General features: G+C 41.9%; 2 protein-coding genes across 2 annotated transcripts; both read left to right on the top strand.

The window, feature by feature from the left end:
- Positions 1–388: 388 nt before the first annotated feature.
- On the top strand, positions 389–5772 carry LOC146615281 (uncharacterized). The gene is made up of 7 exons (XM_085376281.1): positions 389–527; positions 1207–1406; positions 1604–1696; positions 1794–1886; positions 2024–2134; positions 3586–3709; positions 3867–5772. The coding sequence occupies exons 1-7, from the start codon at positions 503–505 to the stop codon at positions 5555–5557; spliced, it is 2337 nt and encodes a 778-aa protein (XP_085232407.1). The 5' UTR covers positions 389–502; the 3' UTR covers positions 5558–5772.
- Positions 5773–8008: 2236 nt separating this feature from the next.
- On the top strand, positions 8009–15522 carry LOC146615280 (uncharacterized). The gene is made up of 12 exons (XM_085376232.1): positions 8009–8453; positions 9214–9411; positions 9493–9870; positions 10081–10431; positions 10517–10891; positions 11442–11644; positions 12164–12265; positions 13144–13236; positions 13650–13760; positions 14007–14130; positions 14342–14587; positions 14675–15522. The coding sequence occupies exons 1-12, from the start codon at positions 8009–8011 to the stop codon at positions 15520–15522; spliced, it is 3474 nt and encodes a 1157-aa protein (XP_085232358.1).
- The last annotated feature ends 193 nt before the right edge of the window (positions 15523–15715 follow it).

Here is a 15715-nt window from a genome sequence, read left to right as displayed (position 1 = left end):
AGGCAGTTGAACAGGTGCACCTACTAAAGGGGCAAGTGAGTGTATATGAGCAGCTAGTTGTTTTTTGTTTTTTTGGGGGGGGGTTGTTTTGTTTCTCTTTTGTCCCAGTCAAAAACAAAAAGATTTCCAACTGAATATTTATACACAGCCTGTTCCTAATGCTGGTTTACACTGCACTGGATTCATTATATGAAGCTCGCCTCCTTGTCAATTGACTCACTATTGTAATAATTTAAAGAAACTTTTCATAGTTTTTCTTCCTCCTCCTGAACAATGAAGATTTTGGTGCTTTTATATTGTTTAGGAACATCCGCCGGATGTACCCGGACTTTTGTTTTGGAAAGCCGCTGCTAAGCGGTCGCCATTATTCTTCCTGGCTTGACGCTCAAGCTAAAGACGGTTTATTACTTTAAAAACGTTACATTTCGATTTAAACTGTTACAGTCTGTCTGGTGCTGTCGGTTGACCGTCTCTTGAAGTGGTGACGCATCCTGAGCACAGTATGGAAAAACGCTATCATACTACAAGTAAGTTGCTAAGCTAACGCTTGTAAGCTATTTGTCGCTATCCGCCACCGAGACAGGCGGTGAGAAAAGAAGATGCAACGCCATCCATCTGTTGCAGTAAGCAGACACTTTCCTCTAAACCTATAGCCACCCTGAATGCAGTTACATCTCTCAGGATATTTTTGAGCGCTGTTTGACAAGTAGTTACATGGCTAACTAGCTCAGGAGGCTAAAGCTTTTAAATTAAAACATCCATCCTCCGGATGCACTCGTTTGTCTTTGTATATTATCGTTTACGCTAACTCCCACGAATAACGGTAAGATGAGCCCAACATCTACTTGAAGTTTGAATCCAGCTCTGCAGAAAATTGGCGCTCATTCTCTACACTATTGCACACGCACACGCAGGCGTGCACTTTTTCAGACCCTCTGCGGCTTCTCTGCAGCCTTCAAAAGCCTCCCGCTTGCGCTACAGCGCCCCCTACAGGCAGCAATGGCACAACCCCACAAATGGCACAACATCTGAAGTTTTTCTATGACCAAAACTCGCCAATTTGCTATCACTGACACAGGGCGGATTTGTGCTAAGTTTGTGGGTGTGGATGCCGGAGATGACTTTTTTTTTTTTTTAAATATTGGCCTCATAACAGCACAGTAAGAGCCACATTGTGCAACGTAATGTTTTCAAACTCGTTTTCAGGTGCCCTTCCCTTGGCCTCCCTTCGCCTTATGGCATCTCCTCTGCAGCTGACGTATTCGTACATCTGGCAGGTCGTACGGCAGAAAAACGTTAAGCAGTATGGGAAAGTGGAGGAGTTTGTGACCATGGTGGTACAGACTGTTCCTGACCTCATGAGTTTCAAACAGACTGCCCAGCTGATCTTGGGGCTGAGAGCAAGGGTGAGCTGTTTGTGTGTCTGCATCAAATGCTAGTTGATGATTATGAAGCTGAGAGTAATCCATAAATTGTATGAGTCTAGATTAGTGATTTTTTATTTATTTATTTTTTACAAGCCTCCTTTACACTACAATTGGTGGTGGTGGCGGGGGGCAGTTAATACAATCTGTATGGTGACTAATGTGCTCTTGTGCTGCAGATCATTTTGGATTTGCTTCGTAAAGACGGTCCACCGGATTCTAAGGCGATACAGACTCTTATAAATAAATTAAAGGTCTCCACATTATCAGGGGTAGGTGTGCAAAAAACTATTCTGCTTGAAAGTTTCATTTGCAATTTTTTTTAAATGCGTGGATTAAATCTGAGTTTAAGTGTTTCCTCTGCTGCAGAAGGATGCAGAAGTGGAGAAATCGCAAACAAATTTCATGGTACTGGTCCAGAATCTGCTTAAAAACCCTACTGAGAGGAAGCGCTTCTTCAGGGTAAACATACTAATGTGGTATTATACAGGCACTGGTTGTAACCCTTGTATTTCCTCTTTTGTTGTCAGTATAGTGTTTAGAGATATGCCATTTACTGTTTACAACATGGTTAAACATTTTTTTTTTTCCCTCAATAGGAAGTGTTCCCTGTTCAGTATGGCACAAAGTTTGACACAGCACTGCAGACTCTGATTGCAGGCTTAGTGTGCAAGCTGGAGCAACTTCTTCCTATGCCCAATTTGTCCCAGGTATGCCTTTGTGATACATTTATGACATTTATCCCAGGGCTCTCACAGCAGGGTGGGCTACTTTTTAGAGATCCGACATGTCTTTTCTCAGGATCTAAATTCAGTTGCAAAACATGCTGTTGCAGACTTTCAGAGTGTTTATCCGGTTCCGTAATTGGCCACAACTAAAGCAGAATATAATTCTTATTCATCTTAACACTCATTAAAGTGTCCAGACACGCTAGGGTGTCTGCTGTACGTCTCTACGCCATGGATAATGGAGCACCTAATTATTTTTTATCATAAATGTAGGTCAGAGTTAGAAAATTAATTGTCTGTCTGTTTGACACTGATAACAGAAATTTTAAAGTCTCTATTTAAAGGTTTTTATTTGTCTAATGTGAAAATGTAGACAAATGTAGACTCAAATCCCTGGAAGGGCTGTGTCAAAAAGGGCATCCGGTATAAAAATCTGTGCCAAATCAAATATGTGCATTAGAGCAGGGCGATATGACCAAAAATATTTATCACGATATACATTTGAAAATTTGCGATAACGATATAATTGACACTAGACAAAATACTTTACAACTCCACAACTTTATTAGTGGAAAAAACCCCATCAATGTATTTTCACTTAAACAAGCAGCTGTTTTTTATGTGCATTAAAGTTATATAAAAATGTAACAGTGCAAATTCCTCGCTGACAGTTTAACCAAAAGGCATTTCCAGTGGAAATTGGCCGACATATCCTCAGCATAACCATGTATAACATCCACAAAACTTAAAAAGAGGTGATAAACACAAAATACGGTAATATTGTGTTGAAGCACAGTACGTATCACTCCGCGAGGCGCCTGCCTACGCTCCGACAATCCATCAAGCGGTGCGGGTTCGTAGCTTAGCAAAGTCGTACTAAAACATTTGACAGATTTTCGAGCGCCATGTACGACATAAAATCGTTTCAAGGTCAGTAAACACAACCAGAATTCATACATAAGGCACACGGGATTATAAGGGGCACTGTCGATTTTAAGAAAAAATCAAAGGATGTATTTTAAGTGTGTCGTATTTTCCAAAAAACACGGTAATAACGACGGCCCGCTAGCATGCGCTACCAAAAATAGTGCTTTGTTGTGTATCTGACGGACGAAAGCCAAACCAGTTCTACACCATTGAAGTTGCAGCATTTTTACAAACCAATTCTGGTTCATCCGTTTCATTTAACGATCCGCTTTCGCTTTTCACATTCTACGTCGCCGCCATTTGCGTATGCAAACCTAGGGTGCATGCGTGTTTTACCCATATTCTATCGCGATCATTTTCCTATCGTTGCCCAAAATTACACCGATATTATCGTGAACGGTATGATATAGCCTAGCCCTAATGTGCATCCATCCACTGTGCCGAGTCTTTTCTTATAAGGAAGCAACTGAAAGAAGCATTAATTAATTTTAATGCCTGAACTTCAGCTTGGTGCCATGATTTCAACGGAGCCCAGTGTTCTGGAGGCATGTGGAGGCTTTATCCCTGATCCAGTGGATCTGAAGACACTCCTTCTACACCAGCAGGCCAAAGGACTCCTTGGTGTTAAAGGTATACTTTAGGCTGTGTAAAGATTGAAAGTTTTTGTTTTTTTAATTTTTATTCCTTTTTTTATCAAAATATAACAACAGATATATGGGTGTCTAAGCTTGTTGGTATTATAACTCGTTCAGTTCAATTTAAAAAATGTGCACTTCTTTTTGTGCAGCCACTATCTCGTCTTCAGTGGGCGACTGTGTCCTCTCTTCACTTGCCTTCCGGCCCAAACCTGTTGATCCACCACCAGAATCTCCAAAAACAGTAGAGGTCACAGCTAAAGAAACAAACCAAACTTCTGTCAGTGACACCGAAGACGTGGCTGTAATTTCAGATGACCCTGACAGCCCAGCAGTCAACATTTACAGTCCTCCGCGCAGGGGGCGGTATGATTTTAAAACACTTTATAGCTCTGCATCAAAGGAAAGGAGTGTCACAACAGCAGCTCAAAAGGAGAATTTGGTGCAGAAAGAGAGTTCTGCACAAGAACAGCCTGCTCCAACTCCGCAGAGCAAAGAGAATAATGCACCCCAACCGCCACCATCAGAAGCAGAGAAACCAGCACCACAGCCACTGCCTTTGAAATCAATCCCTTTCAGGGTAGTTACGGTGCCGTGCAAAACTGCTCCCACTTTACCAAATGCAGATGGTGCGGGAACAAAAGATGGCCAGAAGCCCCAGACTCAGCGTGTCACTTTGCATCAGTGGGTGTCACAGATAGCCTCCAACTCTCTGTCACTCCCTGCCCTGCCACCTCTTCCTCCACCCAGGCTGAGTGCTGGAGATGACGCAAGGCCAAGCATAAGAAGAAAAAAGCAATTTAGGCCTCTGGGCGACAGGTTTACTTGCAGTGTGTGTGATAAGAGCTTCCCCTATCAGTCCAAGCTGATGGACCACGAACGAATTCATACAGGAGAGAAGCCTTTCCACTGCTCAGCATGCAACAAAAGTTTCCGAACACAGGCTTTCCTAAACAACCACCTCAAGACCCACAACGCATCTCGTCCTTACGCTTGTGGGCAGTGCGGGAAGTGTTTCACAAAACTCCAGAGCCTGACGAAGCACATTCTCGCCCACAGTGGGCAAAAGCCATTTTTTTGTAACATCTGCAACAAGGGTTTCACGCAGTCCACCTACTTCAAAAGACACATGGAGTGCCACACAAGCCAGATGACGTTTCCTTGCAAGCACTGCAATAAAGTTTTTCCTACGGCTTTCAAGCTGTCGAACCACGAGCGCTGGCACACCAGAGATCGCCCTCACATGTGTGAGCGCTGCGGGAAGAGATTCCTCGTCCCCAGCCTGCTGAAGAGACACATGGGCTACCACATTGGCGACCGCCAGTATCTCTGTTCCCAGTGTGGAAAGACCTTTGTCTATTTGTCTGACCTGAAGAGACACCAGCAGGACCATGTCCCCAAAGCAAAGATCCCATGTCCTGTCTGCCAAAAGAAATTCTCCAGCAAGTACTGCCTGAGGGTTCACCTGAGGATCCACACCAGAGAAAGACCCTACCGGTGCACTATATGTGAAAAGACCTTCACTCAGGTTGGCAATCTAAAGGTCCACATCAGGCTGCACACCAATGAGCGGCCCTTCAGCTGCGATGTGTGCGGGAAGACTTACAAGCTGGCATCCCACCTGAACGTCCACAAAAGGACACATACGTGCAAGAAGCCCTGGACGTGCGACACATGCGGGAAGGGATTCTCTGTCCCCGGACTTCTGAAGAAACACGAACAGCTGCACACGAGAGAAGCCAACCCTGATTTCTCCGGTAAGCGGAGGCACAGGGGTAAGCAAAAGAAGCTCTCCCTCAAGAGGAAGTTTGATGAGGAAGAGGAGGTCAGCGATGATTATTAACTGAAGAAACGCTGACATTTCAATAAAAGTGTTTTAATGTTGAGGCACTGAGTCATTAAAGTGATGTTAGGAATCATTGACTCTACAGACCAGAGTTATAGCGTGCTATAATCAGTGCCTGACTAGCTGGAGCATCTTAATGAAGAATCCACTGTTTATGTTCTTAAAATAAGGCAATGTGACAAATTAACTTTAGGTGATGAAGTTAGCCAAAATGTCACATTATCTGGAAATTAAGGTAGCCAAGAGCATTTCTGATTGTGAATTAAAATGTTGTTAATCATTTTATGTAGAAAAAAAAGTCATGTTCATTGATAAAAATGTTTTCCCAGCATCATGCTATTGAAGAGGCTATCTAAATATAGCAAACACTTAAGAGATGAGTATCATATAAACAAAAGTATTTCAGCGCATGTGACTGTAGATAAACTGCTGTGTAATAAAATGCTGTAGTGTTGCCACGAAACATTTTAACTTGTCCTATTCTTGTGGAAATTTTAGTAATTAAAACTACTTCCACCACATGCTTTTTTTTTTAAAATGAAACATGAACTGTAAGCCTTTCAAATAGTTTTAGTGATATAATTCATGTATTTGTGATTTAAAACTGATAGTTGTTTTGTGTGTGTGTGTGTGTTCACGTAATATCAAGAAACAGACGACCTTTATTTCATCTGTGCACAACCATTTAACCTTATGCAAATATGTGATGAGGTTGTTCTGTGAATTCCATTTTTGTTTATGTAACCCCCAAAGAAATATACTTACTCTCAGTATTTTTTGTGATGTTTTTCAGTAAAATAAATATTTGTGGCAAACATCTCTCACTGGTGTATTTTGTTAAATTTTAATTCACGACAACAATATGCCCACCGTACTGTCTTCTGAATGTCCTGAATTTAGATAGCTTTAGTATGTAAACAACATGCTTTAAAAAAACCAAAATAACTATAATAAAGAAAAATGCCTCTATTAGTGTATCTGAATATACAGGCAGAAGATTTATTATAGTTCTTACTAGTAGTGTTGAACTACTATACTAAGTGTATATTTTTTTTAATTAGTTTCAGTATTGTTTTATATTCTTAGTGTAATATACTATATATAGTTCAGACTGTGTCTGAAGTCTTTTTTTGCTTTTTTTTTATTATTATATTACCAAGTATGTTTGCATATGTTTCAATAAATTGCTGCAACTGTTTCCCATTCATGTTAAAATGTTTTAAACCTAGTTTTATGTGACTGTATAGTAAGCCTCCTATTAAAGACAGTGGTCCAGGAACAGCTAGCTCGCTTTCTTGTAACCATTTGTACGACAGCACGGTAAAACCGCTTACAGGTCCTCCTATTTTATTTATTTATATATATCGCCGGAACCATAACTAAAGAAACCGTCGGATTTTAAGTGTGCCACTTCCAACCGAAAAATGATGCCGCTTGCTCTTTTTTAACTTCATGGAAACGCCCTGTCGCGGTGCCGTCCAGTGTTGCCAATTCCTCAGTAAGGGAAATCACTATTGGCTGTCCTAAAAGTCGCTAGAAGTCGCTAAATGACGTCATCGTCATCTAATTAGCATAATTGGTCATGCTAATATAATTGGTCATGCTAATGTATTGTAACCTACCCTGTTGGAGAGAGAAATAATATCGTGGAAGAGACATAAAGTCAGTAAAAAAACGTCTTAAATGCATTTATAATTTATTTAGAACTACAAATTAAATTTATTTTAGCAATTATTGTTTTTTTTTAATGTAACAATTCCAACCCTGCTCCTTTTCCGGGCTTGGACCGGCAAAAGTGACCCGAAATAGGCACTCTGGTGGCGTTACCTTGTGTGTGTGTGTGTTTATAAGTAGTTATAAACCTTGTGGTCCACAAAACAACATAATAGTAAAAGAAGAACTGACTGCATTACAGTCAGTGCGGGAGCAGCGGCTTCGCTCATGCGCGATTCATTTGCAGTTTGGACGCATAGGTGTGAACATCTCCTGCCCTGATAGCCGCTGGGGGAGGACTATCCTTGGCCTGTGAGCTTTGGCACGGGCGAGGTGCCCACCGCAGCAGCACCCGCTGCTTATTGAGAGTAAGAGCGATATGCGCTTTCACGCCAAAAAGTCGTCATAAATAAGTCTCCAATAACACCAGAAAAAGTCGCCAGATTTGTCGCTAGTCGCTTTTTAGAAAAAAGGTCGCTAAATATAGCGACAAAGTCGCTAAGTTGGCAACACTGGTCTCAGTTCAGTCCATAACTACGGGGCGGTTTCCGTCACCAATGTGGCACCTAACCGCGCATTTCCACTGGCCCAGGATGGCACGCCTCTGGTCCGCTATACGAGCCAAACCGTAATCAACCACTATCTCCGCCCTCAGCCGAGCCGTATCTAGGCAACGCTCCACTTCACTGGCTCCAATGAGGTGACGTCATTTAGGCGACAGGAGGAAGGAGCGCCATGTTGAAAAAAAAAAGTGAAAACATCCCAGCTTCTCTTAGTTGCTCTGGATTTCTGAACTGCAAGAAAGGAGAGATCATGGAGCCGCTGGTGCACTGGTCTCATGAAGAGACCCAAGCGCTTATCGGTGTGTGGTCAGAGGAGAAAATCCAGCGTGACCTGGAGGAATCCTTCAGAAACGAGACCGTTTACAGGGAGATGTCAGGCAGGTTGGCTGCTCTGGGAATAAGCCGCTCTGCTAAACAGTGCAGAGCCAAGATAAAGAAACTTAAACAGGAATACAGAAACACGAGGAGACACGGTGAAAGGAGTGAGGCAGTCACAAAGACCTTCAGGTGGTATGATGCTATGGACACTATCATGGGTGACAAGAGTGCCCGGACACAGAGCAGAGAGCGGCCGTCTTCTGTGGTACTGGAAGTCATGGTTCCTGATGTGGAAGCAAGTAAGTTGGAGAGAAATAAATTAAATACAGATGCAAAGTACAGCAAATACTAACAGCAGTTAGATTTTATATGGATTCTTGCTTCTCTTCTCTATTTTACTGTCTGTTTAGTTTGTTTTTGTATGTTATATTGTATTTTAGTATACTGAGCTGTTGAACTTGATGCAAGCTGTTTTGTTATAGTTTCTGTTTAATGTTTTTGCTGCTCATTACTGTGCAAAAGGCTTGAGTCACTCCTCACCTCTTAATTTTTTTAAAAAAGTGGTCTTTAGCAACAGTTTTCCAGGTTTTCTGAACTTTTTCTCTGGGCACTGGCTGCTTTTTCACTTATTTTGAATCCAGACCTGACCATATTCAGAGGAAAAGTTTTTTTCTTCATTTAATTTCCAAAAGAAGGCTTGCGTAAGAGAGTAAAAGGTGTGTTGAGGAATAAAGATGGTCATATCAAATATTGACTTTCAAGCACCTTAGAACTGTACAAACTCTGTTATGCCTTATATGGGGTGCCTGTAGCTCATGAGGTAGAGCTACTACTCTTTCTAATGATCAATCCTCAGTCTGCATGCCAAATGTCTTTGGAGTAACCCCAAGTTGCTCTCCGATGCATCCATCGGACTATGAATGTGCGTGAATTTGAGAGAGAAGGCACTTACATAGAAAAACAAAGAAACTGAGGGTGGCTCAAGACTTTTGGACAGTACTGAATAACACATTAACTTCCCAGTTTTGCCAATTTTAATTAGTTATTTGTCTCTTTAAGGTCCACCCGCTGTAACAGACACTCCAGAAAGCTGTACGACATCCACCCATTCACTGCAACTCACTCTGCCCAGACCAAAAGCTTGTCCTGCAGGGATTCCACAAGTATCTTCTTTCTATTCTGTTCAGCTTCATGAATTTGATGGTCCTTCTACAAGCAATCCAGTCACCTCCACTGCTGTACAAACGTCAATCAAAGGCAAGTAGTTATCAAGCCAAACATATTTACAAGTAAGGCTGCTTTACGGCTTGAATAAATCATTTTCTGTTACTTTCACAGACACCCCCTTGTGTTGTTGGTCGAGTAAAGAGGTCCAAGCATTGCTGACGCTTTGGGCAAACCCCGAGGTTCAACGGGAGCTTCTCCTCAACGTGAGAAATAATAAAGTTTACACTTGTCTCAGTTCCAAACTGGCCTTGCTCGGTTTTAACAAAGCACCAAAGAAATGCAGGGAGAAGATCAAAAAGCTAAAGCAGGAGTACAAGAGGATCAAGAACGGCCAATACAGGGGTGGAAGCAGCAGTGTGTGGTTTGCCATTATGGATGAAGTCCTCAGTTCCCAGGCTCTCACAGCAAAGCGTTCACAGACAGTGCAGAATTCCTCTACAGTGCACTCCCTAGCTGTACAGGCCGTTGCCCTGGATGTGGATACAGATGGTAAGTTGGAAATAAACTACTATGAAATAACTCCTACCATTAAGAGTAGTTATTGACCTAACTGTGTCCTCATAACTGTGGTTTTGACAAGTTATCTCTCAAATTGATTACTTTTAATTCTATAATAAATAATATTTTTGTGTTTCTTAGGTAAACATAAGTCATAATTCATGCACTTTTTTTTATTCTTAAATTTCTGTGCATTTTCAGATGAAACGCCGTGGTTGCCTGATGAAGTCCAAGTGCTGGTGACACTTTGGGCACAACCAAACATTCAGAAACAGCTTCTCACCGCAGCGAGCGATCAGGTTTTCACGTACCTCAGCAGTGAGCTATCACTGGTGGGGTTTAACAAGACACCACGTCAGTGCAGCGTCAAAGTGAATGAGCTTAAAGAGGAGTACAAAAAAATTAAGCACATGGAGCCATATGGAGTTGTTAAAGGCGACTGGTTTGCTATTTTGGATAGTGTTTTTGACGCTGATGGAGCAACTTTGAAAGAGGTGAATTTATGCGTTGTGCAGAAAAAGCCTAAATCAACAGAACATGAGCACGTGGATGGTAAGTTGTTTAAAACGTAATAATAAATAGTTTTGTGCAGAAAAAAATTTGCTGATCTGTTGCTATATTCTTTTTTTGATTCCAGCAGATAAATTGCGGGCTGTTTGGACACCAGACGAAGTCAGAGTTCTGCTCAGTCGATGGGCAGAGGAAAGCATCCAGGAGCAGCTTCGATCAAATCCGAGAAACGAGAGAGCCTTTGCTCAGCTGAGCTCCGAGCTCGCCACTCAGGGTTTTGATAAGACCACGAGTCAATGCAGGTCGAAAATAGCACTCCTGACACAAAAGTACAGAAGGATCAAGGCACAGGAAGACCCGGAAAAGCAAAAAAGCAGATGGTTTGCCATCATGGATAAAGTCCTCAGTCGCAGCAAGACAGAGACTGAAACTAAACCAGTCAGAGATTCACAGCGTGCATCTCTGCAGACATCACAGCAGAGCCTACCTGACACAGCGGAGGGTAAAATGAGCTCCTGTTTATTCACTTTACAGTGGCAGCTGCAGTAAACATGATGGGATGTGGGTCTCTGTGTGGAAGGGATTATCGCAGCCAAGATGACTAAATTTGCTGTAGCTTTCAGTAAAGTGAGTTACAGTACGATCAAATATTTGTGTTATTTTTACAATTAATTGTTTACGGATTAAATGACCTTCCACAACTGAAGACACCTCTTAAGCAAGATCAGCTCCACCTAAACTATGCAGGATCCATGAATAGAAACTCAACGCTGCATTCCTGCAAAGCATTCACCCTGTGAATTCCAAACAACCTTGTTGTAACACGGTAATAATTAAAAACAAGCCAGGGAGCAAATCTCAAAGCCCCCCCCCTGCTTTCATACACATCAACTAACCTTTTCTCAATCCACTAACTCCGCTTTCACTTCCTGCAATTTAAAACATGCTCTTTTTAGACTTTACAGACACAAAATAATAGCTTGATAATTAAATATGCCAATTTCGTTTGTTTGTTAATTTAGATTTTTCAGTCTTTCTTATTCTCTCTGCAGGTTGCCGTTTGTCCGTCTCCTCGTTGTGCCTCCTCGTTCCAACTCTGCGACTGATGTGCGCCTTTGCCTGGCAGGTGGTTCAGTGTTGTAATGTGGCGCAGTACAGAAAGGTGGAGGAGCTGGTGAAGTTAGTGACGGAGGTGGCTCCAGAGCTGCTGACAACCAGAGAGAGAGTGCAACTCCTACTCAGACTGAGAGCCAGGGTGAGAGGCCCACATTAGAGTATATTTTATGAATATTCAACAACAAACTAAGGGGAAAAATACTTAATTAGTGTAGATCAAGGGCAGCACGGTGGCACGGTGGTTAGCACTGTTGCCGCACAGCTAGAAGGTCCTGAGTTCAATTCCACCATCAGGCCGGGGTCTTTCTGTGTGGAGTTTGCATGTTCTCCCCGTGTTTGCGTGGGTTCTCTCCGGGTACTCCGGCTTCCTTCCACCGTCCAAAGACATGCAGCTTGTGGGGATAGGTTAATTGATTAATCCAAATTGTCACTAGGTGTGAATGTGCGAGTGAATGTGAGTGTGAATGGTTGTCTGTCCCTATGTGTTAGCCCTGCAACAGACTGGCGACCTGTCCAGGGTGTACCCCGCCTTTCGCCCTATGACAGCTGGGATAGGCTCCAGCGCCCCCCGCGACCCTGAAAAGGATAAGCGGAAGCGAATGGATGGATGGATGGATAGTGTAGATCATTAATTAGCATTTGAAAATGTCTCTTTCAGCTTGTGCTGGAGTTGTGTCTCAACGAGAACACGACTGACCTGCTGAATATCCAGCCCCACCTGAATGTCATCCGAGACCTCACCTTAAGCTGTGAACAGGAGGTAGGTTTCTCGGGTACAGTTTCACTCTGTATACATTTTATGTTCTTTCAGACTTTTAAAAACGTCTTTACCAAAGAATTTAGCACAAATGATGAAATTAGGTTGGCTTCCAGCTCTTTTCTGAAAGCCTTGAGCTTTTAGTAACTTTGAGCAACATGTTTTTTAAATCAGAAACAATCGTGTTTCTCAACTGACCTTAGTGAAATATGAAAATAAGCAAACAACAAAGAAGTAGTCGCATTAGTTATTTCGATTTCCCATTTTGCAAGCACAGTGGTCATTAAATGGATGCCCCGTTGTTATCAAATGGTAAATTAACATGTGTATAACATGCATTCATTCAGTCTTTGCACCCCTATTTTGCACCTTTGCTCTTTGCCTGCTCAAATTAAGTAACATTCCTTCCTTAACCCCCTTGAACATTTAAAAAGTAGGGCTAGTCTATACTTCGCCTGAGACACTGAACACGCCTTTCCGATTTAAGATCAGCGTTGGTCCCATGTTTGTTCAGTTATGCTGAGCTTCTTTGATTTTTTTCCCTGCTTTTTTCATAGCATATTTATTACTGATGTTTCACTGAGCTTTTGAGCTTTGAATAAACTCTTTTGATGTTTGTTTGTTTTTTAAAATCCTAGTTTACTTTCACATATTCAAATTGAAAACTCTGTTTATTTAATATTTCTGTACAAATTAAAAGTAGCCTCCAAATGTTTAATCCTGAGACTGTGGGCTGTGTCCTTCAGCTATAATACACATTGACCAGATCTCAGCACATTTCTCACACTCCATTATCAATTATCAAATGATTACAATTTTTTATGTTTAAAGAACCCAGCATATACATGTTAAACATGTTTGTCTTTGACACCATTTGACAGGATGCCACCGAGTTGGAAAATTCAAAGTCCAACTTTGTGGAGGTTGTTCATGCCATACTGGAGGACCCAGAGGAGAGACAGAGGTTTTATAAGGTGAGACGCACAGTAACACAGTTATCATAATTGAAAAATATGTAATGAGTGAACTTTATTTGAGAAGAAAGAGCTCAACTATTTTTTCCATTTCAGTTTTTGCAACAAGTTCATGTTTCAGTTTGTTAGTTCAATTCTTTCCACTTTACCATCTCAGACTTTCATGAAAAACATCCAGGACAAAGATACACGTCTTAATAGGAATTACACAAAGATTTCCAGTCCTTGCTATCATTATGGAAGAATGATGTTTTTTTTAACTAGAAAACTAGATTATCTTGATTAACTGGATTATCCAGACATTTTGCAAAATTCCTGTGAAGAAGGGTTTATCCACTGGACAAATCTGAGTTGGAGAGTTGTTTCAAATTTGGTAAAGTGAGATGAAATGACCTTTTTCCCATTTGTTCTAGGAGGTCTTCTCCATATACTATGGCAAACAGTATGATGTCACATTGCAAGCTTTGGTGTGGAAATTCATCTCCAGGCTGGATAATCTCTTACCAATCCCTGATATTAGACAGGTAAGGTTTAAATGTGTGGTCTTTCATATCAATACACACACACTGTAGTGCTCCATGACCTTAAGCAAACTACTGAATACAAATTGATCAGCGATGTGTCAGCATGCTTTATTCTGTTGATTGTGCACCGCATTCTCTCTCTTTTTTTTTTTATTAATTAATTAATTAATTTTTTTATTTTATTTTCACTTACTGAATACGGGACAGCACCGCATTCTCATGAAGTGTTTTGCAAACCTTTCACAGACTGCACAGTGGCTCAGCTCCGCTCCCTCTGTCACAGAAGAATGTGCACGGCTTATTCTGGAACCTGATCAGCTGAAGGCGCTACTGAACTTCCATCAGCAACAGTCAGGAAACGGAAGCAAATGTGAATAGGTTACTACCCTGGTTAAAATATGATCAGCTGACTGGGCTTGCTAAACTGTTGATAAGTAAATAAGCTTCAAAATTAACTCAAGTTTTAAATTTTCAGCCTGGAAATAAAACTATTCAGAAGTTAAATCTATTGGAATACAACAAAACTTGTATTAGGAAGGCTGCACATCAGTATTTAATGTGAGTTTTTCTGTCTCTCATAGGCTGTTCTCAGGCTGACGAGAATATGTTTTTGCCAAAGCTGTTGTTTAATCCCAAAGGAAACTTCCAGCATGTTTCAGCACAACTGGATGAGCTTTCAAGCAGCAAAGATGAAAGACAGTCTGATTACAGCGAGGCTGAAGAGCCAGCTGATTGCAAAGCACCTGTGAAGGGCTGTGAGAAAGAAATTAAAGGCCTAAAGTTAAAACATGAACAAAGCGATGGCATGGCATCTTCATACTGCTCAGGTATGCAAGCACTGACGCCTTTGAGAATAACTGTTTTCCATTGAATTTCCACATTCTTATGAGTCCTCATTATCTTCCCATTTTCAGATTTAAATTGTGCACCTTTGCAGCTGCAGACCTGCTCTCTGTGTCCCTACTCTGACAGCCATGTGTCAGGACTTCTCAGGCACATCAGAGAAGAGCATCTGATCCAGGAATCTAATCCCATCACAGATCCTGGGAAAGACTGCGTCTTTCAGAGAGTCAAAGATCAAACGTTCACTCCTAAGATGAGGAGGATAACGGACACTTGTGAGTATTGCGGGAAGGTCTTTAAGGATGTATCAGCCCTAACCAGCCACATTAAAACACACACTCTTCCATTCCACTGTGACAAGTGTGACAAGAAGTACTCCTCCAAGTGGTCGCTGACAGTGCACCGTCGGATTCACACAGGCGAGACTCCATATCTGTGTTCGTACTGCGGTCAAGGCTTTAGGTCTTCAAATATCCTTGCTCTGCACGTCCGTATACACACAGGAGACCGCCGATACAAATGTCCCATATGCGGAAAAACATCAATCCAGCATCTGTCGAGACACATGCGCATGCACCGAGGGGAAAAGAACTATCTGTGTACCGAGTGCGGGAAGGCTTTTCTGTCCTCTGGGGAGCTGAGGCTTCACATGAGGTTTCACACAGGCGAGCGGCCGTACACGTGCAAACACTGCGGGAAAGGCTTCATCGCAAAGTGCCTGCTGACTGTTCACACCCGCCAGCACACGGGGGAGAGTCCTTATAGGTGCTTGCTGTGTCCGAAGTCCTTCCGCACTTTGAGAGCACAGAAAAGACACCTGGTGATACACTCAAGCAAAAAGTCTTTCCAGTGTTTGAAGTGTGGTAAAATATTCCGGCAAGAGGAAACTTTCAAAACACATGCTGAGACTCACAAATGATTTAAAGGGGACCTATTATGCTACCACTTATTTTCTGTCCAAATTTTCAAGTTGTGAGGTCAGCGTTCAAACAGACAAAGAAGCCAAAACCTCAGGCTTTAGACTGCTATAAATGCTTGGCTTGCACCAATGGGTTTTTTTTTCCTCTCTTGGATCTTTATGATGTCATTTAGAGCAAACCCACAAGGGGCAA

This window comes from Diplotaxodon limnothrissa, linkage group LG17, assembly GCF_057381915.1.
Source record: "Diplotaxodon limnothrissa isolate DT_005_m linkage group LG17, D_limnothrissa_male_GT1.1, whole genome shotgun sequence".
Classification (NCBI taxonomy): domain Eukaryota; kingdom Metazoa; phylum Chordata; class Actinopteri; order Cichliformes; family Cichlidae; genus Diplotaxodon; species Diplotaxodon limnothrissa.
This window is presented reverse-complemented; position numbering and strand designations above follow the sequence as displayed.

What these genes read in the sequence shown, in the direction of transcription:
- LOC146615281 (XM_085376281.1), top strand. Translation starts at nt 503, where the DNA reads ATGGAAAAACGCTATCATACTACAA. An exon ending in AAAACGCTATCATACTACAA is followed by an intron (nt 528 to 1,206) that starts GTAAGTTGCTAA and finishes ACTCGTTTTCAG; the next exon opens with GTGCCCTTCCCTTGGCCTCC. An exon ending in AGGACTCCTTGGTGTTAAAG is followed by an intron (nt 3,710 to 3,866) that starts GTATACTTTAGG and finishes CTTTTTGTGCAG; the next exon opens with CCACTATCTCGTCTTCAGTG.
- LOC146615280 (XM_085376232.1), top strand. Translation starts at nt 8,009, where the DNA reads ATGTTGAAAAAAAAAAGTGAAAACATCCCAGCTTCTCTTAGTTGCTCT. An exon ending in CAATCCCTGATATTAGACAG is followed by an intron (nt 13,761 to 14,006) that starts GTAAGGTTTAAA and finishes AACCTTTCACAG; the next exon opens with ACTGCACAGTGGCTCAGCTC. An exon ending in GGCATCTTCATACTGCTCAG is followed by an intron (nt 14,588 to 14,674) that starts GTATGCAAGCAC and finishes TCCCATTTTCAG; the next exon opens with ATTTAAATTGTGCACCTTTG.